The 24,183-nt window shown below is 43.6% G+C and overlaps 1 protein-coding gene across 3 annotated transcripts in view; it reads right to left on the bottom strand.

The window, feature by feature from the left end:
* The window catches only part of Pde11a (phosphodiesterase 11A), a 353,338-nt gene that overhangs the window by 70,229 nt on the left and 258,926 nt on the right, over positions 1-24,183 (bottom strand). For all 3 annotated transcript variants that reach the window (NM_001081033.3, XM_006499454.2, XM_006499453.2), the window contains 3 exons: positions 19,901-20,047; positions 19,317-19,424; positions 2,940-3,049 (listed from right to left, as the gene is read on the bottom strand). In NM_001081033.3, coding sequence (NP_001074502.1) covers positions 2,940-3,049; positions 19,317-19,424; positions 19,901-20,047 — 365 coding nt within the window. The remainder of the gene's footprint in view (positions 1-2,939; positions 3,050-19,316; positions 19,425-19,900; positions 20,048-24,183) is intronic.

The following is a 24,183-nucleotide window of genomic DNA, read 5'->3' on the forward strand; positions in this document are numbered from 1 at the left end:
GAAGAGGGTCCTAGAGGGAAATTCACTGACAGAATATCGTTGGCATGGAAAAGAGGAATTTTTGAAAAAAAAAAAAAAGGAAATTTAAACAAACTTTAAGAACTGTCAAAAGGAGCACATGGTGTCCACAGTAACAGGCTTCAAGCCTTTGCCACCGCATCAAACCTATGTATTTAAAGGCTGTGTTTCACCATCTGCATCTGTAAAAGGCCACATTTATTTAAAAAAATCAAGAAACTCTATTGAGAAGGTATATTAAAATACATACAATTCATCCAGTTACTATTCAGTCTTCCAGTAAACATTTCCTGTGTGTTTATTATGCTCCTGTCAGCAATCAAAATGGAACAGGATACGTGCTTTTGAAAGGACATTACCAGGGCACCATGAAGGCAAGACACAATACCAAGGGCAGGGTGCATCGGCTAGACCCCTGGAAGTGGTGTGTGCAGAGAAGGGCACCGGAAAGAGAGGATCTGCTCTCTGAGAGCAAGTCCCTTCTGGGTAAGCCAGTGCTAAGCCAGAGAAATGAGCCGGGGTCTGATTTAAAGGAGTCGTAAGAGGCTAAACTAAGGAATATGAATATCTAAAACTCGTAGGAGGCCTGAGGATGAAGCAGGAGTTTGATATGAACACTTTTGTGTGCGAGAAAAGGGATTTGTCAGATTACCAAGAAGGCATGAGGAGAGCTGAGAGCCAAGGAAGCACAGGTTGCCCCAAGACTGCAGAAGAGGGGCTGGCTCTGATGAGAGGCTATCGAGGCTGCTAAATAACTCATCTGTTCCCTGGGATAGAGACTAAGAGAAAGAGGGACACAGACAAAGGGGAAGACTAACAACTGGAGGATCCGGGGTCTTCAAGTAGGAGGCTCTTCCCACAGTTGGTAGAAGCATCTAGAGATAAACACATGTGAATTAGGCTCTGAGCAATGCAGCCAGGGCTCGGGAGTGGGTGCGTGGATGCCCTGCACAAATAGTCAAGGGAACAGGAGAGCACGGTGGGCCACAGGAGGCCTGGAGGCAAACTACGGAGGAAGGCTACAAAGGTAGATAGAGATCTTTTATGAGGAAAAATTGAAGAGAAGTTCTGGAAGGAGGCAGTGAGAAAACACAGCCCATGGGTAAGCTGGGCCAACAACGGAGGGCGTGAGACAAGTACAACAGCTTTGGAAATGGGTCACCGGGGGCAGCTCTGCTTGTGAGATGGGATCTAAAGCCCTGTGCAAAGGAAGGTGTTAGCGGGAGCAAAAGGAACAGCATAGACATTTTCTCAAAAAACTTGGAAAGAAAGAAGGGAAGACAGCGGTCACTAAAAAGGACACTTGCATGTGTGCGTGCATGTAGGCGGTGTATATTTCAAGGCGGGGCAGAGCTGTTCATGTTAATTAGATGCAGAGAACCCACAGACAGGGAGGCATAGATCCAGGAAAGAGGAGGGAGATTGATGGTGAAAGTCCCCCAGAGGAGAGGCAGGAGAGGTCCCGAGCTGGAGGGATTAGCTCCAGAGACAGGAAAGACCGGCATTTTCACTGAGATAGGAGGGAAAGAGGGAAGAACTGGGAGGGATAGAGAAGTGTGGGTGGCAGGGGAGGAAATGGAGAGAGTTCTCGATTGATGGCCTCAATTTTCTCAGTCAAGTAGGAGGCAAGGTGATCTGTAGAGCAGTGTGAGGAGGCAGTGAAGCTTGGGCGGAGAGAACACCAGGGGTATGTAACAGCTGAGGGCAGGCTGAGCGGGTGGAGTCCGGAGTGCGCAGCTGGGTTGAGGAGATGTATATCCGTTGTGTCTCAAGCTTGCATAACTGTGATATTTTTCTCCCAGGGCTTTGACAAGTCCGGGCAGGGCAGCAAGAAATTGAATTGTCAGACTGAACTAAGGCTGGGTTTTTGCAGGCTGGATGTCATGGAGGTTTAAGAGGGTTGAGGAATTGTCAGGTAGTGAGTATTGAGTGAGGAGGGAAGCTTGAAGCGCTGGGCTGTAGGATGAAGGATGGAGAGAAGGACTCTCAGTCAAGACAGTTTGCCAGACCAGATCAAACACAAGGGCCCAAGACATCAAGGTCTGACTCAGGAGGTGTTTAGGGCATAAAAGGAAGGACTAGCTGAAAGCAGCCAGTTGACTCACAGTGGGTTCTTGGGATTTCACTAGAAGAGATCTACCTTCTTTGAGAACTTTGAAATCTGTCATCTGAAAGCTAATCCCACCTCTCTATAGAAGCCTATCTTACTGTTGCCTTCCCATATGAAACAAGTCTCCACAGTCCCTGGGCATCTTAGCAGATAGCTAGTTCAAAGGAACATTAAAACGTGACCTGTGACCTCATTGCAAGAGTCCTGGGGTTGAACTGTATTTCTAACACGCCTAAGTCCTGTGGCCCTTGCCACAATGTGAGCCACCGAGTAGTGGCTTTCTTGACCAGACAGATTGGTCTATCTAGGTGACTCACGTGCAGAACAAATAGTCGATTACCCATCCCCGTGTTTATGTGATTCCTTTGTCTGTTTCCATCTTTTCATGGGACGAGGAATGGGAAGAGCAAAGCAATCTTTGCTTCATTAATCTTCCTGAGACTTTTTTTTTTTTAATTCTAATCATCTCAAAACCAGATTTGAGAGTAGCAGGTCCAAGTGGCTTGTCACGGGATGGAGGCAAATAGGCTGAGAGGGAAAGAATAGGCCTTTGAAAACCTCAACTGTGCTCTCTGACTGAGGTCAGCAGAGACAGACCAAATCAACAAGCATGACACGGAGGGCAAATTTGCAATTAAAAGAAGAATGGGGAATTATAAAGATGGATGGGCCCCCATGACATGCATGCCCAAGCCTGCGTGGCCTTGGCCTCTGATGCCAGAAATTAATGCTTTAACTCCTTAGCACTTGTCACCTTTGGCTCCGAACAGAAAGGCAAATGCATTAAAATCACAAGAATTAGAACACTTACTTAGCTTGGAAGGCATTGTTGGTTCCCCTGTGGTCGAGGTCATGACACAGGCATCCCACAATCACCGCTAAAATTTCCACCTCGGTCAGAATCTCTTGGAACCCAGCAGTCTGGGAAGAAGGGGACAAGGGCTAGTCAGTGCCAGGGGCAGGAAGGCAGCAGCAGTCGGCTGGTTTCATGCCCACATCATTTAAGGAAATGATTAGCTGTCACCCTCTTAGATGACAGTGTGTTGAGTGGTCAGTTGCTCAGCCTAAGGTCCCCACAGTGAGGGATTCGCTTGCTGTTGCATCAGGACCAAGTTCAGTCTGTTTTATTCCCCCTTTTTAAGAGGATTGTCGGTCTCCACATGGACAGTCTGGGAAAGGCCCTGAGTGAAGTGTGTTTTGACATTGCACACGGTACGATAAGCATTGTATTTAGAAGTAGGAAGGTGTGAAGGGACGTTCAGAACTGAAAAGCTCCAGCCCCCAGCTGTTACTTTGAGGGTCAGCAAACAGAACAAAACCTTGCTTTGTAATACGTGGGGTAATAAAGAAAGAAGTACTCACACTGCTGTGTGATGGTGTTCTAGAATTATCTTATAAATCTCTTAGTACATATTGGGCTGATGAACAGATTGGAATGCATACAGGTAAGTCCTAGAAACTGAGGGTTGGACAACCCAGGCCTGAGCGTCAAGGGGCGTGCACACTATTTGGAAGTCTTTGTTTCTGATCCCGGTAGCTGTGTGGACTATGTGGCTGGGGTGCAATTCCTCCTGGAAGCAGTTTTATGTCGTTACGGGCAGGAAAACAGAACCAGCCCTCCAGCTCCAGCTGGCCCTTTCATTAGTTTGGAAGAGGAAACACGCCTTTGGGAGAAAGATCTGCTCGCCTTCTCCATCTGAAGCGTTTGCTGCCCCCCCCCCTTACACTGTAAGTCTCCTGGTCCATTACTTATTAAATTCTCTATCAGAGGGTAGGAGGGGGGAGTGCGGTTGAAATGACTTTCCATGTAAGCTCTCAGATCACGGGCTAATACCTGTAAGACTTTTAGGGCAATGAAAACTTTTTTTTTTTAAAATTAGTTGTGGTTTTAATACGGAAATAACTGAGCGATGGATTCCTGCATTGGCAATTTTATTTCTCAAAACTGACTTGGTTCCCTGGCTAAGTTTGGAAACACACATGACATCACTTATACAACCAATGAAAATGTTCATAAAGTTGTCCGAGGCTATGAAGTAGTCCTTGCCAAAGCTTGTGAACAGCCTTGGTTTTAAAACTTGTTGGATGTTATTTGTTGTTATGTTATTACTCGTAATAGTTTTCTAAAGCCATACTAAGAAGCATAAAGCTGAAAGTCTGCAGTCTCCCTCACTGTTCATTATTCCTGATTTGTAAAGGAAACCAGAGTCTCTTAAGTATCTGGTGACATCACCCCATATTGCTACACAATATACATGCGTCTTAGCACTTGATTCTTTACCAAATATTTACACACTCATTTCTATGCTGCTAGCAATTCTCCTAAGACTTTTCAACTGCTTAACTTACTTGGTGAATGAGGTAATAGCTACTATTATCCTTGGTTATGACAAAGAACTGAGTCACGGGGAGGCTCTGTCCTGTGCCTAAGGCTCACAAGGAGCATCTTCCTAGCATCCCTCCCAGCATGCCTTGAAGCACTGATGGTGTGGTGGTGGATGGGAGGTGATGGGTGGTCCCTGCACCTCCCTTCTATTCCCAATGTAATCCATGCCCAGAGCTTTCGTCATGGTCACCCTGTAAGTACTGCCCACTGCCCAGCCGACCGATACACTGTAACCGTTTTCTTAAATTTCTGGAGTCCATATTTCTTTCAAACAGCTATGCCTTTCCATGTCCTACACGACTTTGTAAAATATCTATTAAATAATTTTGAAGAGACTCCAAAGCTTCACACTTATGTGATCCTTCGTGTCTTGAGGGTGGTCAGGTCTGGTTTGCCCCCTCCCTGAGGGATGATCTCTTATCTCTTGTCTTCTGTGGCTTTCCTCAATGTCTGCCTCATTTTGCAGGTTTCATAAGCAAGCGTTGTCTGTTTCTTAGGGAGGCAGGTGTTCTCAGGTTTTACATGGTTGGGGTCGGGGGCAGGGGCCTTATTCTATCTTCACACTCAACTGTTAGTCTGCCTAACAATTCTAGGGGAAGATAAGTTCTCTCAGGGTTCTAAGAGACTAACTTCTTTACTGGCTGGCTTACAACATTGCTTTTGGGAAGAACACGCCAGCCTCATTCCTGATATTTTTAGTGTCAGATTGCTTGTTTCTGAATGTCCTCTATCTTCCCCGTGTTAGCAATTCCTTGCCGACGTGCTTGGTTCAGAGAGCACCTCGTCATTCCTTTTACGTTGTACATCTAACCTGCAGGCTCTGCTTCTCCAGCACATAGCTCCTCGGGTCTTTCTGTTGTTGTTTTTCTTCAGTACACTTTAAATTACCCTTTTTCTTATTTATTTATTTATTTATTTATTTTACTCTTTGTGCTAGGCATATGGTTCTTAAATCTGAGAAAAACTTTTCATTTCTTTTTTTAAAAGTTACCTCCTCCTCTTCCTCCTCCTCCTCCTCCTCCTCCTCCTCCTCCTCCTCCTCCTCCTCCTCCTCCTCCTTCTTCTTCTTCTTCTTCTTCTTCTTCTTCTTCTGCTTTTTGGTTTTTCGAGACAGGGTTTCTCTGTGTAGCTCTGGCTGTCCTGGAACTCACTTTGTAGACCAGGCTGGCCTCGAACTCGGAAATCCGCCTGCCTCTGTCTCCCAAGTGCTGGGATTAAAGGTGTGCGCCACCACCGCCTGGCTAAAATTACCTTCTTTAATAGATTTTAAATTTCTTTTTATTTATTTTTTATTAGACATTTTCTTTATTTACACTTCAAATGTTATCCCCTTTCCTTGTTTCCGCCCTGAAAACCTCTATCCCATCTCCCTTCCCTCTGCTCACCAACCCACCCATTCCCACTTCCCTGTCCTGGCCTTGGCATTCCCCCACACTGGGGCATGCAGTCTTCACAGGACCAAGGGCCTCTCCTCCCATCAATGTCCCACAGGGCCATCCTCTGCTACATATGCAGCTGGAGCCATGAGTCCCTCCATGTGTACTTTTTGATTGGTGGTTTAGTCCATGGGAGCTCTGGGGTACTGGTTGGTTGATATTGTTGTTCCTCCTATGGGACTGCAAATCCCTTCAGTTCCTTTCGTCCTTTCTCTAGCTTCTCCATTGGGAACCCTGTGCTCAGTCCAATGGTTGGTCACTTTAAGGAGTGGGTTCTCTTATTCCACCATGTGGATACAATAACTTGAATTCAAGTGGCCAGTCTTGGGCAGCCTTTCCTTGCTGAGCTGTCTCACCAGCGCTTCAAATTTTTTTTTCCCTGTTGTATATGAGCAGAATTATTGAATACTGATTTCATTATTTTAAGATCTTTTCTCTTTAATCTCCTGTACAGACTATTCTTTCTTCCTGTGAGTTTTACATTTGTGAGTATTTTCCTGCTTCCTTTCCAATACTGTACTGTTCTTCTCCCCCTGATGTATTATCTCTTTTCCTACCTTTCTGAAGAAATTGATAATGTTCCTCGTAATTTCTTTTGCTCCTTTGAATTGTCCATGTCCTCTGAGCCTGTTCTTTGCTTTGTGTCCTCTCAGAAGTCTTTCCTACATCCATACTTAGAAATGAAGTGATCTCAAGTTCACCCTACTCCAGGGTGGGTGCGAGGTGCCTGCAGGTTGCCAGGCCTTGCCGTAGGGTGACCAAATGTCTGGCTGGCCTTTTCGTGGAGATTCCCAAACACTAGACCTAAGCTCCTGTCTCTGGACTCTCCAATCTGTTGCCCAGAGCGGTGTAAACACTGAGACAAAGTCAGGAGCTGTGGCCTGGCACTCTGGAGGCCACTGGCATTCACGCACCTCCACTCTCCCCATGTATCCTGCCCTTTGGCTGCTGTCCTCAAAGATAGTGCTTCATTTCATTCAGGAAACACCGTTTCCCGTATGAGGTACAAATCTTCTTCAGTGTAGAGGGGGAGATAGAGACTTGGGGACTCACCGTTTCAGTCTTTAACCCACTCTACCCTATCTTGTGGCCTCTGAAGTCCTTTGTTGCCGAACCTTGGCAGGTCTGAGAAAATTGGTCTCAGGTGTGTGGCTTCTCTTCCCTCCACCTTGGCCCTGAAGGTAGAGGCTGGCCTTGTTCTGTGCTGCTGTTTTATAAACTATCATATTTTCTCTGTCTCTGTCTCTGTCTCTGTCTCCCCCCCCCCCCCCCCCCCGTTGCTGGGGGATTTTACACAGTAACCTTTTATTTTCCCCTTGAAATTCATCACATGTCTCTAAAATGCTTCATCATCATGAAGACTTTTGAGAGCTCAATGAGATATACAAACACTTTTTCTATAAAATCTAATAATCTCATATCACTCCGAGGCTACTGAGCTCATCCAGGGACCTCGGAATAAAGATTCCTTGAAGTTGGGCAGACACACGGTCTCGCAAAATGTGTTTACCTCTCCCGGCTGTGATACCTGAGTTACTGAAGCAGGGCCTCGCTCTTGACTGTGATTTAAAGCTGCCTGGTAAATGGTTTCTGAGAATCATCAGGCCTGAAAAGTGTCCACCTGCCACAAAGTTTCTATTTGCTCCTCCCCCCTCATCCATCTTCCTTCAGTCTCATCCATTCAGACCGCCATCTACCCAGAGTGAGCAGAGAGGCAGCTGCCTGACGAAGAAGATACTATACTTTCAAAAAGAAAACAGAGAGGCGAGGGAGGGATGTCTCCATGTATTTATTTCCTGACTCTAGCTTATTGCTTTATATTTTTCAAATAAAATTATGTCTTTCCTCAATTATTATGAGTTTTATTGACCTTTGTGTCAATATGCCTTCTCGATTGCGTTCCTTCATGGTGTATATCAGAAATACAAGCAATAAATATAATATGTCTAAGTAAAGAGTCAGTTCATAGATTCAGTTCTCACCTCACCCAAGAGAAGCCCCGTTACAATGCTTGGGGCAGTCCTCCAAATGGCCAGCCTTCATGGGGCTGACATGTGTTCTGGGATAATTCTTCCACTGTCTTCTACTACATACAACAGTGAAGACTTTAAAGTCCTCAGATTGATTTGATTCCTTCTCATGCTCAGCTGGACTACCAACAAGTTTCTGTCATTAGCTAACAGAAAAATCTAAGCTGAGTCTGTGTAGCAGTGAACGCCAGACTATCACAGACAAAGAAAGTGACTGTCAGGGTGGGTCTGTTGAATTCAGCAAGATACAATGGCTGTAGTGTCAGCCCTAGGTGGTGCTGTAGAGCAGTTTTTCAGCCAATGGCTGTTACTAGGTCCTTGGTGGGTATCAAGCAATTGGCATGTTTGAGAAAATAGGCTCCGGGAAATACTAACAATTATTAATACTGTCATCGTACTCAGCGTATGCCAAGCACTCGTCTCAACCATTACAAGAACCTCTAGACAGATACTCTTATCTATCTATCTAATAGATAACATAGCGAAAATAGCAGAGGTAGACTTAGAGCCCAGCCAGCTTGGCTTGTGAATCCAGCATCTATTGTGAGACAGGCGTGAGTGTGCAGGCTTTAGGTGGAGATGGCAGGTAAGAGGGCTGTCCAGGGTCACCCAGATGTGATTTACCCATGACGTCCACTATTCTAGAGCGTACCAGTGGGTGCTACAGAGCCATTTGACATTTTTAGCCTACACTTGTCTCTGTTGCAGCAAGATCAACCTGATAGCACACAGCGTGTTACAAATAAGGCTTCACAGAAAACCAAGATCTGGCGGGAGAAATGAAATAGCCCACTTTTATAAAATGGCTACTGAGTGCACAGGGGAAAGCCTGCTGGGTACACATCAGAAGATCGGTAGTCAAATTACAAAACGCTTTATTTTGTGTTGAAAAACCCACAGAGAACATTTATTCATCAAAAACTTATATGCCCTGTATATTTTCAGGGCTTTTTTTTTTTTTTAAAGAAAAAGATTTTATTTGTAATTTTAAAGGTGTTGGACATGGTAGATTTTTAAAAATTTTAATCAAAAGTAATAAAAAATAGCTTGTGTTGAATTAAAAATATTTAAATAATTTTGTGATCAGACTACTCCAGGTTTGAATAAAATAGTGACATTTGGAAAAGTGTCCATTCATTTAGCAAATTTTGTAAATATCTGCACCAGCCTAGGCCAGGGGAGAAGTGCGGCCCTGTGGAGATTCTGCACCATGGAAGAGCGCACTGGCAGAGATTGCTGGCCATCTCTGCTTTTGGAGATAGCAGATCAAGCATTGCATGTTTGTCATGAATGCAGCCCAGGACAGTGCCTAGTCCCATAGAGTCATAATCCCAGCTAGGAGGTCCCAGCTCAGCACTTTCACTTTCTTCTCTCACAGACAAGAAAAGCTGAGTCCCAATCAGGCCAGTCTAAGCGTTTTTGAAAGGCAGGATGCTTCCAGGAAGTTCTGCCCTGCTCCACGCCAACGTGTTCTAACCGAGATATTTACAGACATAAGTTAACAGGTCCTGGGAATGGCAGCAGTGGGCGAGCACTTAGCAAGAAGCATGTAGGTCCTCTTAGGTTTTAATTCTAGTATACAGAGTGCTGACAGTCACTATCCCGAGCCTTTGATTGGTACATTGTTACACTTACGTTAGCCCAAACCACTCTGAAGGTTTCTTTGTAAATTCCCTAAGGTAAACAAATGTCTGGAGCTGCACTGTTGGTGGTTGGCCAGGCTCTGCTAGGGCATTTCTAACGTGAAGACTCTATCTGCAGGTCAGAGACTTCCCAACAGGGACCCAGGGCTCTTCTGGGCTTTATATGCATTTACTGAAAATTCTAGATGCTTCAGGCTGGGATTCTTGCCTTGTTTGCTTCAAGAAGCAGTGGCTACATCTTGGTGCACGTTCTAAGGGCAGGCTGGTGAATGTCAAACTATCCGATAGACTCCAGTCAGTGATTTTAGGCAGAGGATTTTTTTCTTCAAGTTTTACAGTAGCAGCGGACTTCTCTGACAGCCAGCAGGGTTTCTGAGTAAGCTTAGTAACTTCTTGCCACAGTTGGCTCCCATTTTAAATAAGAGGTCCTTCTCTGACAATCAGAGATTGTGTGTAATGAAAACACCAAACGGAGAAGAACAGTTGTCACCATAGTCCTCAAGGGAAGGGAAAGCCAAACCGTCCCATTGACACTCAGTGGCCAGACCCCCTTGGTGTGAAGAGTGGTGGCTGTAGAGCTGAAGAAGAGACCATGCCAGCCTATCTTGAGACCAAGATGTCCCCTGCTCTTAGGGGACCACCATCAGCACCGACATGTCACCCTCTCCCTTATAGCACACAGCACAGCACCATGCAATTCTACTTGTCCGCATCATCCGACCACATTTTCTTTTCTTTCTTTTGAAGATGAATGTATCCAAGCATTTACTTGGCATTAGTCAAATACTGATTTAAGCACACAATGATTCTCCCTACCAAACTCAGGGCTGGTGAACTTTACAGTCTATCCCCAAACAGCTTTCTTCTACGTTTGGGGATTTCAGAACATACTTGGTATCAGATCCTAAACCCCAAGGTGTGTTTGGTGCAAATGGTGATTCTTGCCTTCAAGTAATGCTGCAAACGCTGGTCTAGGCAAGTCTTAGAAAGGAGAAGTGCCAAAGCTCTGTCTTGAAAAATTCTTGTGTCGAGTAGATATTTAAAGCATAAATGAAACATTTTTAGGTTGATTTTATCTATTATATTTAGTTATTTTTAACTGCTTCTAAGACTTATCACTATAATATAAATATAAATGTTTTGGAACTGTAAAATCATTAAAAATAGAAGTCCACTGCCTAACTTCAGTGGACTCTGTCTTTGTGGTCTTTTCCGACCTGTACTTACAATTACTTTGTTTGATTTGTTTGCAAGAATATTTCAATACAAATTTCTGGCATCTGTCAACATTATTTTGTTTTCATTTTTGTTGTTGTTTTTGTTGGAGAAAGTGTTTTGTTATCTAACCCCAGACTGGCCTTGAACTCACAGCAATCCCCCTGCCTCAGCCTCTTGAATGCTGGAATTACTTATGATGGCTGGCAACTTTCTTTCATTCTCTGAAAGTCCTGGTGTAGTCATATAAAAATCAGACAACATATTTCTTCTTTCACATTTTGGTAAAATGTGCAAAAAGAAGAACAGAATGCTAAGAGGGAAACCCCAACCAAGTGCTGTAGCAAGGCTTAAGAAGAGGCATCATAGGCTAGCTCAGTAGTTAGAGCACTGACTGCTCTTCCAGAGATCCTAAGTTCAAATCCCAGCAACCACATGGTGGCTCACAAGCATCTGTAATGGGGTATGGTGCCCTCTTCTGGCACGAAGGTACACGTGCAAATTGAGCACATAAACATAAATAAATATATAATCTTTTAAAAATGTTAAAAAAGAATTCAGATTTTAAAAATGAATAATGCATCAATTAAAAGGGACGTCAACCTGGAAGAATGCTCAAGGAAACTGAGGGTTGGATGCACAAAATACAGACCCGTGTCTCTTTCACATCTACTGCGTGCATTTTGCAAAGAACCAAAAGATGATCACTGGATTCCCAAAGCCTTAGCTTTTAGCATTAAGAACGTGTGTCTTTGGGGTTTTTTTTTTTTTTGGTGGGGTATGTTTAGAAATACAGTTTATATTTTATTTACGATAAATTACGAGTGAGCACACTATAATATCACAGGTGTCTGAGCACACAGAGAGATCACTTGATGCATATTAATTGTGCAGAAAGCCAGATCTCTTGAAGCATCCCAAAAGACCCAGTTGATGGATTTCAAGAATACAGGGACTCTTCAAAGCTTACCCCACACTTTATTTGCCACCAGTGAACCAGGATTAAATATGAGACCTGTGAAAATTTAAAACTTTTTAAAGCCCCTCACTTAACACCCTTAGGTGCCAGGTTTCAGTCCCAAGAAAGTGGCACTAGCAAGCTAAACAGTGCAGAAAATGGAAGCCGTGATGGATGGCTGCTGGGTCTCTCTGACCTGAAGGATTGGGCTGGCATCATAAAACACAAAGCGACAGATTAAGCAGTTTACCAACACCATAAAAACCTCAAGAATAAACTCACTCTGAAAACCAAAACCAAAACCTTAAGAATCCCAATTTGTAACTAGACAACCCCAGACCCCAAACTGCATGCATTTCCTTATAAGCCTGTGCCCAGGAGCAGGGCTTACAGTTTCTTGGTAATGTCAGACACGATTATGTCCGTACACTTTTACAATTTACATGTCCTAAGAAAAATACCCAGTGCAGGCTCATGGTGCGGGAGAATTTATTTTCGCTAGGAGAGGAATGACCCATAACTCACGAACGGTGATGCTTAAAGTGAGTTATGGAGGTTACTCTCCTGTGAGAGGAAATGGATTGGACGATCCTTCTGCCCCGTTGTATGTTTGGTTATTAGCGCACCAGGTTCTTAATTATGTGTGGCCTTGCCTTTTTTTCTTTTGTAAAATAGATGTGAATAAAGAGAAAGCCAGTTAGAAGCACGGAGTGCCTGATGGAGGCTCTGCGATGCAGGTGGAAAGAGTAAAAATAAAAGCCATTTCACACAACTGAAGGGCAGGAACCTTAAACTTGCCTGAACCACTGTCTCCAACTGGTCCATTCCACTGATAATTTATGAGGTCCACAGCTGATGTTCTGCAGAAACATTAAACACCACTCCTTCCCTAAATACAAAATTTGCCACATGTTTCTGTTACATCTACGTGAAGATTTAAATGTTTTTTTTCCAACGTGCAAATTTGATTTTACTACTATAGCAAAGCTACAGAACACAGCAGTTTTGTTAAGGGAAGTGTGATTACGTACACTGGCGAGGTGGTGCGAGGGAGGATGCTTTTTGGAGACCTCAGACATGATTACCATTTACTTCAGTGCAGCCAGTCACAGAACTTATTGTAACCTGCCAATGACACAAGGAATTTGATTCTGTCTCCTGATGCGGGTTCTGGCTACTGAAATGTTTTATTTAACAACTGGCTGCCTCTGTCCTTCCCAAGGGGGCAAACAAAGAGCTCTAATTGTATTCCAGAGAGATTCCTTTTGGGGGAAATTTTTTGACCTCAAGGATCAGGACTTATCTGAGAACGTCAGTCACTAGACCGCGTGAGATGCTCCAGCTTGAGGCTGGGACAGATTTCCCCCCTAAGTGTCCCTTCTGTTCTCCAGCTTGAATTATTGATAAAATGGCGTGGCTATCTCCCCAAATAACCTTGTTGACAACACAAAGGTGGACTGAAGAACACTACCTCCACACTGAAGATTTAGGATCCCCAGTAAATGTCAGGAGGTGTCAATGTGTGTGCCGTGACACTTGGTTATTATTAGTGTTTAACTGCCGGTCCCCACCAGCGCCATGCCGCCAGCACCACCATAAATTTTAATGTGATCACGTGCTCTTCCCTTTTCACAGCCAGCGAATTCTGCAAGATCATAATATCCTATATGAACCCTAGCTGAACCTTAGCGTGATGCGATAAGAGCGAGATTTTGAGCAATGAAAGTTGTTCGTCATTATAGTGCTTAAAAAAAAAAAAACCAAAAACCAAAATCCCGGACGCTGAGCAACATAGTTCTTCAAATAATATTTCCCTAAGATAAATTCACTCATTCAATTAATCTTTATTGAGCCCTACGGGAAGCAGGGCAATGCCCTAGGTGATAAAGAGTCTATTTATAAGACACTAAAGAATCCTGACTCTTAAGGACCCTTTCTGTTCCCCTTGGAAAATCTGTCAGAGTACACACCATTTATAATGCAAACAAAAAGTATGTCTGTAACTTAGACATCAAGGCACGCCTTTTAGTCTACAGAATACAAGCAAAAAAAAAAAAAATCCATTCCTATATCTGGTTTACCCTGTCAGTACAGGAGCCCTGGTCATAATCTTTCATTACACATGTGCACAACGGGCTAGCATTCCTTTCTCCTTACATAAACAATGAGAATTTGTATAGATACCATTGGTATATAGGTTTTTAGTCTCTGTCTAGCCATGGTTGATGAAAGCATTATCTAGTATATTTATTAGAGGAAGGCAAAGCTCAGGAAAAAAAATTAACTATATAGGTATTTCCTTCAAATAAAAGGTAACCTTGAAGCTTTGATTCCGCAATTTTAAAAAAATTTCCAGCGAGGTGCATGGAACAAATCAATAATCGATCAATGGGTTTCTGGGTGAATGAAATATCCACCCACGTCTGAATAAAACTGCTCGTGCTATAAACTTCCCCTTTGTTTCCTTTGATTTCTAAGGAGCTAAAGTTATTTGGTTTCCTAAACATGAGGCTGGATGCTGTTGCAAACCATTTTGAGTGAATAATCTTATTTTCTCTGTGTGAAATAATTTTAGAGATAAAAGCTAGGAAGTTGGTGCAAATATGCATGTGAGTGTCCAGAAGTTTGTGGTTCCAAACCCGTTCAGCAGTGCCCAGCTGCGCAACTTCCCCCTTCTCCTAGACAATGGGGTTAGGAAAATGCGCGATCAAATTTCAAGTCACGTGGAGGAGGCAGGATTCTTCTTGCTAACGCACAGTCATAAAACAGGCCCATCTTCATAGAAGGGGCTCTGTTCCGACAGACCGGCTTTGTTGGTGAATATTTTAAAGAAAACATTTATTTTTGCACTGGCCTGAATCTGTCGCGCCAGAAGAAAAGAAGCACTTTCAAGGAAGGTTGGTCAAGGTTTGACCGCTCACTGCTTCCTCCCCCCCCCCCCCCAACACCCCGCCTCCGGATTGGTTGGGAAACTTTGCCTTGGAGCGCCATCTAGAGGAAATTCCAGCACACATCGGGCGTCCTTTCAGTCAAAAATTTCCTTCCTTCTTTCCTTCCTTCCTTCCCTCCCTCCTTTCTTCCTTCTCTTTTTCTGTCCCTCCCTCCCTTCCTCTCTCCTTCCCTCCCTCCTTTGCTCCCTCCCTCCCTGCCTTTCTTCCTGTTGGCTGGTGGTAACTTGAGAAGCAGAGGCAAGATGATCAAAAGTTCAACCTAATGTGACCACAGAATTGAGGAAGGGAAACTGGGGTTGTGGGGAGGGGTGGAGGTCTGGAGAGCGGATGCTGTGGAACACAGATGCTGTGTACATAGAAACGAGGAGATGGGGGGTTTAACTGGGAAGAGGGGAGGGAGAGACGCACAGAGGGAGAGGGAGGGAGGAGGGATACATAGCATTAAGGGTGTTTGAAAAAAATTGTAGGGAAACATTTTTATGTTTCTTAAAACACACAAATATGCAACATGTGTGTGTGTGTGTATATGTATCTATACAGTTTAAATGAAGTGACACTTGGGAGTGATACTATTCTCTCAGGAGCTTTAGACTATCTAACAAAACACCCAATGCTAGACAGGCAGGGAAAACTTTCTCTAGATTTGTTGGTCAAGAGAGTTGGAAGAAACTTCCAAAATAACACAGCTTATTGCTGTAGCTAGTGGTTGCCTCTCAGAACTTGCAGGCAAGGCCTGTTCCTAGAGATGCTACATACGTCAGATATAGTCGTTGCAGGAATAAAGCTAGAACTGACCTGGAAGCCTCAGCCCTGAAAACTAGCTTTCCTAGTACCTGAAATGACTATGCAAGTTGACAAAGCAGAAAAACAATGAATAGCCCCACCCACCTGCTGAGCTTCCCAACCATACAACGACCAGCACTCATCAAAGGTTCAAGGAAAGTTGCAATAGTGACACTGATATCTCGGAGGTGACAACAGCTGTCTACTTGGATTTGTATCCTGCTTAAGAGGAGGAACTCATGCTTAGTGTTGTAAACCTAGCCAACTACCTATGACTTGCAAGATCAAGGACCCTAGAGGAGAACCTAGCATGGCTATTTCCCCCAAGGGTACAGTAGATGTCTAACTGTATTCTAAATATGTATCCTTATACCTGCAGGTGTAGTTCTCACTCCTCCTCAAAGAAGCTTCCTTTTGCAGCTTCTTGCAGACCAAGAAGCTACAACTGGTCAAAACGCTGAAAACAGCAGACCGTGGAATGCTCAGCCTCAGCTGAATCATGCACAACACAACTCACTCCTTTACCCAAGGCTCAGGGGACATCTTCAGGGATGGAGCAGAAAAATTGCAAGAGCCAGAGCGTCAAGATATCTGCTCTGAGATTGTGTCTTCTACATAGGACAGGGAAACTGCACCCAGGAAGTCTCAACAGCATGGCTGCCTAACCAAGATCTGTATAACACACCTGTTAACATACCAATATAGAGGAGGGAAATGTCACAAGGCCCCACTTCCAGATGAAGATCTAGAGGCAATGAATGGCTTCTGAGAGACGAAGTCTCAGTCTTCTCCAGGGACGGGCTCTCTGATGTGTTATCCAATCCCAAATGGTCAGCCCTAAACATATGTACATGCTAGCAACATCAAACAGACTCAGAAAGCTGTGTATATAACCAGAACTAATGATATAATTACAATTATGCGATTAAAGAAGATGAGGTCATGAATCTGAGAGGGAGTAGGGGGCAAGGAAAGGGGGATGAACAAGGTGGGGTGGAAAGTATTAAATACAGTATTCATGTATAAAATTCTCAAAAAAATAATGCCAAGTCAGGAGGCAGAGTATGTGGCAAGTATATTTGGTAGGAAGTGAATGAAATCAAAATACATTGTATGTATGATAGAAATTATTAAAGAGATCAAAACATTATGTTTTTAAAAAGAAGTTCAAGGGCAATGTCATCTACATAGCTAGTTTAAGGTCATTGAAGGGCAGCCTGGACTACATGAGACTGTCTGCAAAAAACAGACAAAAAAGAAAAGAAAAGAAAAGAAAAGAAAAGAAAAGAAACCAGATTAATAGAAAAGTTTGGTTTGGGTTTTAACTCGTTAGAATTAGAATATGTGGACCCTAGAACGAAGACAGAGTCTCAAAATAGTGAAAGACCCCAGTGGTCTTCAGGGATGCATATAGTTCTGGTGCCCACACATGGATATAACGTGGGTGTCCTTTACCACAGGCTGAGATCATGTTAGAAACTAGATTTGATGGCTGAATTAAGTGAATAACATCTACATGCATCAGGCATTCTTAGCCAGCTCCAGAATTATTGTGTTGATTAAAACAACAAACAAAAACCCGCTTAAGTAGACTTTCCCAGATGGAGCTGGAGAAGACACCCCTGTAAGACTTAAACAAGTTGGCACTCCAGCCCACCAGGAACCTTCAGTAAGTTTGGCAAAATGTCATGAGCAGAAAGTAACGACTCTTCCAGATGCAGCTGTGTAGCCCCATGTGCCGGAGACTAAAATAATATCCACTGACATCTTTCCAAGCCTCCTCCCTGCAGTGTGCGATCTCCCGCCCTTCTCCCCCAGAGAACAACAGTGAACTCTTCTATTTTTGCAGGAGCATGAACGCAAAAACAAAACCCAGACTTTTTCTAACAGGGATGTGCTCCAAGTTGCTGAGCAAACACAAAAGTAATGGCATCCTTAAAATCTCTGGTACAATGATGCCCCCAATTATGAGGGGGCATAGCCAGCAAGCTCAACTTTTCCCCCGCTTCTTAAGAAGTATTAAGACTTGGTACCACAAAAATGTTCACTGATAACACCTCAACACCTTTTATGCCCATGGGTGCACTGTGACCCCACCACTGTTGCCAGATGCCTGCCTCCCTAAAGACTTGTTAGAAGACTTCCTCTACCCCTGACGCCCACAATGCAGTGTCTAGAGCAAATCTATTCCCTTTCTCTGAGCAATATTTCTGCTTGCTTATTTTGACAATTCCACAAATCCTCAGGTTTTCCAAGACAACTAGTTAACAAGCCCATTGTCTTCTGTGAGCCAGACCCACAAGCTTGACGCACAGAAACAGTTTCTTGTCTACCGAGCTCTACTAAAGTTGAGCAAGATGAAGGTGTTTTTGTTTCCAAGCAACTGACCAGATAAGGCTCATGGGCCAGGGCATTTTCCATCTGCAAGTAATTTCTCAGCTCTGACGGTGTACACAGTAGAAGGCAGAACCAGTCTGGCTCTCCAGGTCAGTCTGCCTCGATGGATCCCCACACATTCCAAGGGACAAGTGACTCCCTTTTGGTCTCACCCGAGTTGAAGCCAGTCCATCATTCTCTGTTGAGAACTGACTGAATGCATGGCAGAGTACAGCTGTGCTAGGGTACAGGGGCTGGGGATGCGTAGGTGAACATTGTTGAAGGAATAAGGAATTGTCCATGCGTGCAGGTGACTTAGCAGGAAATGAGAGATTAGGAACTTAAGACACACAGTAGCATCGCAGCTGTCTTACATTGGCGCTCTGGGTTAGGAAGCAATTACTGATGTTTTGGGAGACAGGTGGAACTTCATGGAAAACCAGCGTTAGATCAGTACCTTAAAGGTTGGGTAGACGTTTAATGGGCAGAGCACAGGGTGAAGATTGAAGAGGAAGAATAAACTTCATTCATTTGGATAAAAAAAAAATGCATTTCACCCAGGTTCCCAATTTTGTCTAGGTTTTAAGATGGATACAAAGACAGGAGGTGTTTGTATTTATGTTGTAAGAATCCAGATCTCATCGTCTATTGTTTGCAGAGTAAATATGTTTATATAAACTCACATGTGTGTGCATATCTATACATGTTTCTGTTATGAAGTAGCAGAAAACCCAACATATTTAAGTCAGAAAGCGTTCTTCTTGGCCATTAACAATGTTAGCAGAAACTGGGCCAACAAGTGGAACAAGTGGAAGCTTTTGTTTTGACCCTCGTCATCAACCTTTGCTTTCAGAGTTAACCCCAAGGCTTGTCTCTGGCCTGGTGCCCTGACAGTCTCTGCAAACCTACAGGCCTCTGTCCATGTCTGCCTTTACCCCTCTCTTCTCTCAGGGCCTTGTTGGGCATTTCCCTAAGCAAGTGCTCTTTCCGAATTCTATATTCTCCTGAGTGACAGTCACACACCTTCTTGGGCTTCTGCAACAACCCAATCTTACCCAGGGATCTCTCTTTCCTCTCCTTTATCTCCATTTCCCCCACAAAGAATGTACATAGAAAGTCCAAGTGTTAGGGGGAGGGAGTAAGAATGGATAAGAAAACCAGCTTCCCAAAAGAGAACACCAAAAAGAAGCCCCAGGTTCATCCCAAGGCTATCCACCCACTTTAAGGTGTCAATGGTTTCTGAGTTTTAGAGCTCAGAAATTGTCACATATCTACTGCCATAAACAGGACATGTGTGAGCTGGCAGGAAATAACCACAGGACAATTTTCAGGGAAACAGAAGTGTATAGGAGAAGGGGGGGGGTCCACACGAATGAAGGGTGCCCTTCCAACATTGACAAACACACTTACAGTTAGCATGGCAAACATCAGTTGGCACACGTTGAAGGCATGTCTCCAGTTGTGGTAGAGAACCATCCGATAGTTTTTCCTTACCGTCAGAAGCCACCTGCACAGGGTCTGAAATGGGAGTGAGGAGGTTGGGTTAGGGAGTGGTTTGTGTCCTCAGAGGACGGCTGTTCATGTGATTCCATACGATGATCAGAACTGTCCACAGGGGACTGAGCAGGCAGCTCAATGGTTAGGCACATTCTGCTCCTGAGGCAGGTTTGGGTCCAGTTCATAACCATCTGTCACTCTAGTTGGAGGGTATTTGATAACCTCTTCTGACCTCCCTGGGCACCAGGCGTGCATGTGGGGGGCACATACATACATGCAAGTAAAAAAAAAAAAAAAAAAAAAAAAAAAAAAGAACAACAACAACAGCTTCCTAAATTTCCACTAACACCCTGCAGGATTCTCATGACACTTTCATGGCATCCACAAGGCAGAGATCATCGCCCACACCGTGCCTTTGGAAGGCCTTTACATCACAGTGGCTAAGACACTTTCCCCAGTGGACTCCTTAGTTTATCCTACACATATCTTCATCTTACCTCATAGTCGATTTTAAATTTCTGTACCATCCCCAGCTCCATGAACATCCGTAGAGCGGCTGTGATCATGGCATCAACATCAAGGGAAAAGTCATCGAAATGGATGTCATCGATGGCCAGTTCCGACACCAGAGGGATGTTGGCTGCCTACAAAACCAAAAGGCATAGTCATCAAAATGGATGTCACCAATGGTCAGTTCTGACACCAAAGGGATGTTGGCTGCCTAGAAAACCAAGACAGCCAGGCAAAGCTCACTAGCTTTACACAGCCCTGTGTTCAGCTTTCTTCTGCTTATCAGTGGTCCACATAAATCAGGTTTGACCCGCACTTACACTCTGATACTGCTAAACTCTGAGCTATAAATGTCTTTTGTTTCTTAGTAGCAAATGCCCAAGAAAATGGAGTGGGAAGGGAGGAGATGGGAGGCTAATTAGAAGATAAAATATGCACACTAGATCTTTCCACAGAATTCAGAATATACAACTGTCTAGTTTACGGGAACTGTGGCCATTGGAGATACACTCTGATGCATATTGCTACATGCAGAAACATCTGGGTGGCCAGCAGCTATGAATTTTATTTGCTGCTATACAGAATAGGAGGTGGTAATACACCACTCTCCCTTGCTTCTTCCATTTCCAGTGTATCCTGTACCTTGCAAAAATATGTGCAAAGCCACACACATTCTGTATATTCAGAAGGGCAAACAAAATATGCTGCATTGATTAAAAAAATAGAGCCACCTAGAGAGTTAGCATCATTTCAGTTAAAGATAAATTTTGCCATATTGTTTAGCAATATACAGTATAAGTCCAGTACTGGCCATATGTGTTCAGGGTTTCCAAAAATTCACACTAGTTGGCTGTCAATCAGTTATCCTGCACAAACCTAAAGGAGAGGGAAACCAAATCTTTGGAAATATTTTTTTATGCCAATTTGTTGGGTTTGCCATGTCATTTGGGCCACTCTTGGTGTGTGTGTGTGGTGTGGGTGTGGGTTTATTTTATGGCTTTCAAGTTACCAGAGACCATTGCGTATTTGTATTCCTGGTCTACTCACTAGGTATAAATTACCCTGTGAGTAATTTATGCCCTGGAACTACTTTGGCTAAGCAATTAAATCCAACTCTGGCCACTCCAGGCATTCCAGAAACCACATAATTAATCCTGCCTCTCCAACCCTGGGCCCTTCTGCAAGAGTTTACATGCCTAAGCTAAAATACAAACACTGGCCATTCCCCAACGATGGATGAGCAATGAACAAATCTATGTGTTGGGCCAATTGAGCTTCCATTTTGAAGCCTTTATTCCATAAAAAACATAATTCCCTCAGGCTTTGCCAAATCATTTTTGTATACCAATAATTTTAATTCCTGGAATTAAAGTTGTAAGGTTTTTGAAATTCAAACACAGTGGTAGGTATGTCTGTGTGTACATATGTGTGTGTATGTGTGTATGTAGTTTGTGTGTATGTGTGTATGTATGTGTTTATGTGTGGTATGTATGTGTATGTGTGTGTGGATATGTATGTGTGGATGTGTTCTTATGAAAGTACTTTGTTTATTTATTTACTTTAAAACATTTCCATCAAAGTTAAAGAAATCCATATTAGTTTTTCTAACATATGTACAAAATAATGGGTTTATTACAAATGCCACACATTTGTGTCAAGTATTTTGTTCAAAGTCAATCCCTGTCCTATTAACTTGTTCTCTTTCTTCCTGTTAGCCCCAGTTCTCTCCACTAGTATCCTACTTCCACTTTAATGGTACAAACATATATTTAAATCTGCATCCCACATACGAGCAAAACCACACTATATTTGTCTTTCTGAGTCTAGCTTGTTTTAGCATGATGATTCCCAATCCATTTTATTTATTTATTATGTATTTGTACTTGTCTATTTATTTGCTGCAAGTAACACAACTTTATTTTTCAGTGGTATTTGTGTGTGTACCTGTTCGTGTATGTGTCCGTGTGTCCGTGTGTGTGTGCGTGTGCGTGTGTGTGTGTGTGTGATAGCAGCCAGAGGGTGACATCATGTCTTCCTCCCCATCCTTTCTGCCTTAAAAGACAAAGAGCTTATCACTCAGTCAGAACTCATCAATTGCCTAGATGTCTGGCCAGTGACCTCCAGGGATCCCCGTGTCACAGCATTAAAGTTACAGAGCCGTGCAGCGTTTATGTGTGGCTGGGCATCTGAGCTCAGAACCTCACATTCCCACAGCAAGCGCTTATCCGAGGAGCCACCTCCCAGCCCAAGTCCCTTCTTTATGACTGAACAGAACTCCATATCAAGCTTTATCCTTGTCCACATGAACCACATTTTATTTACCCATTATTTTGTGGACAGGCAGTTTGGTTAATTCCATACCTTGGCTATTGTTAAGTAACAAACACGAATACACATGGATCTCTGCAGGATTAAGCACATCAGCGGTGAAGGCAAAGCAAATCAGCCCTTCCATGCTATTATAATCACACACACACACACACACACACACACACACACACACACACACACACACACAGTCATCTTTCTCTGGCAACAACTCTTTTTCCTCACCCAGAATCAAACAGTTTCAATATCTAGTTTTTTTTTTTTTTTAAATCAACAAATGAGGTAGGTGAAATTTTGTTACTTCTTAGTATTATTTTAAACATTGTCTCTTAAGTTCCCACCACTGAAGATAATGCTCAGCCTGACTCACACTACATCTGACTGGAGCTGCTCTGCTGCCTTCTGCCCGCATCATAGGCACATTCATGCGCACACACTTGTAACCTTCAACAAGTATAACATTGCTCCCGAATGCACGGTAGGTATCCAGTCAATTTATGTAGTTTACTATGACCACCTGCCATTTCCTTGATCCCATTTAAATCCCACTGTGCAGCTCTTCAGCTCACAGTGGCCTCCCCACGGAGCCGAGGCTGGCCTTGAACTCCTGGTCCCTCTGCCTCCGCCTCCTGAGTGCCGACCATGTTGGACTAATAATCTTTACTGTGTGTTTTGTTGTCCACACGCTTACCATGAACTCAAACTTCTTGCTAGTAAATTGGGAGATAACTTACTAATGACAACATTAGGTCTCCTTTAAAACACGTTAGATGCCTTGGGCAAGCCATGATTTCCTTAAGAGAAGGCTCCCAGGTTCCTGCTTTGACATCCTGCTCTGACATCTCTAGAGGAGGGACTGCAACCCTGAGCTCAAACAAACCCTCCCCCCCCCCAAGCTGCCTCTGATCAGGGTTCTATCACAACAACAGAGACGCAGCCAGGGCAGCCCCTCACTTCTCCGAAGACGTTAATGACTGTCCCATTGGACATTTCTTCTCCTTTCCTATTTTGATCTTTGCCTTGATCTTTGTTCTTATGGCCACAGAAACACATATGTTAATTTACTCAAAAACTTGAGTAGGTAGGTATTATTAAATATGTGTATATTATTGTATAGTGGACCTCTAGAACCTTTACATCTTCTGTAATCGGACTGTGCAACTTCTAATATCCCATTCTTCCAGCTTTTGGCCACCATCACTCTGTTTTCAAGTTTGGTTGCTCTAACTGCCTTGCACACAGTGAGAGCAGATACTGCACTGTGGCTCCCTAGGCCAGCCCCAGAACAACTCTGCTCCCTGCATGCCTTTTGGGGGTTTGCATATAGAGAATACCAAGCATATGAAAAAATCTATGTTGCAATTTGTTCCAATCCAAACACAACCAGGAAACCGCTTCCTAAGAGACAAAGGCATTGGCCAAATGACATAGGTTTGTCTGGTCTCAGCAGGAAAGTCAGTTTCTGAGTTGAAACAGGGAACTGAACCCTTTACCAACCATCACCAAAGGACCCTAAGTGGCAACAGAGACATCATTGCTGCTCTCCCGGTGGCCCCCGTCTTCTGGTTATTAATAGTGTGGTTCTTTGTGCCGTTATAAATCTCCTACCCTTCAAAGGCACTAAATTCACTTAATTATCTTAAAAATTAAAGAATATAGGCATTTTTTCATTATGAAATGTTAATGGAAAGGAAATAAGAACATTAGGTTGAGAAATGGAGAATGACCTGTGGTTCACTAAGACCCAACCTTATTGACCTTGTCTTTTTTTCCCTAATAGGTTGATTGATCCACAGTTAAATCATACCAGTCCATACATCACCCTGAGCCCTGCTGGAACCCTTGCCGGCACGTGCAGCTGCATAAAACATTCTCCGACTTTCAGGAGCGACCATTTTACTGAACACGGAGAGTGTTCATCCAAACATTTCTGGGTTCAAGA

Source organism: Mus musculus, chromosome 2, assembly GCF_000001635.26.
Source record: "Mus musculus strain C57BL/6J chromosome 2, GRCm38.p6 C57BL/6J".
In the NCBI taxonomy this organism is placed as follows: Eukaryota; Metazoa; Chordata; class Mammalia; order Rodentia; family Muridae; genus Mus; species Mus musculus.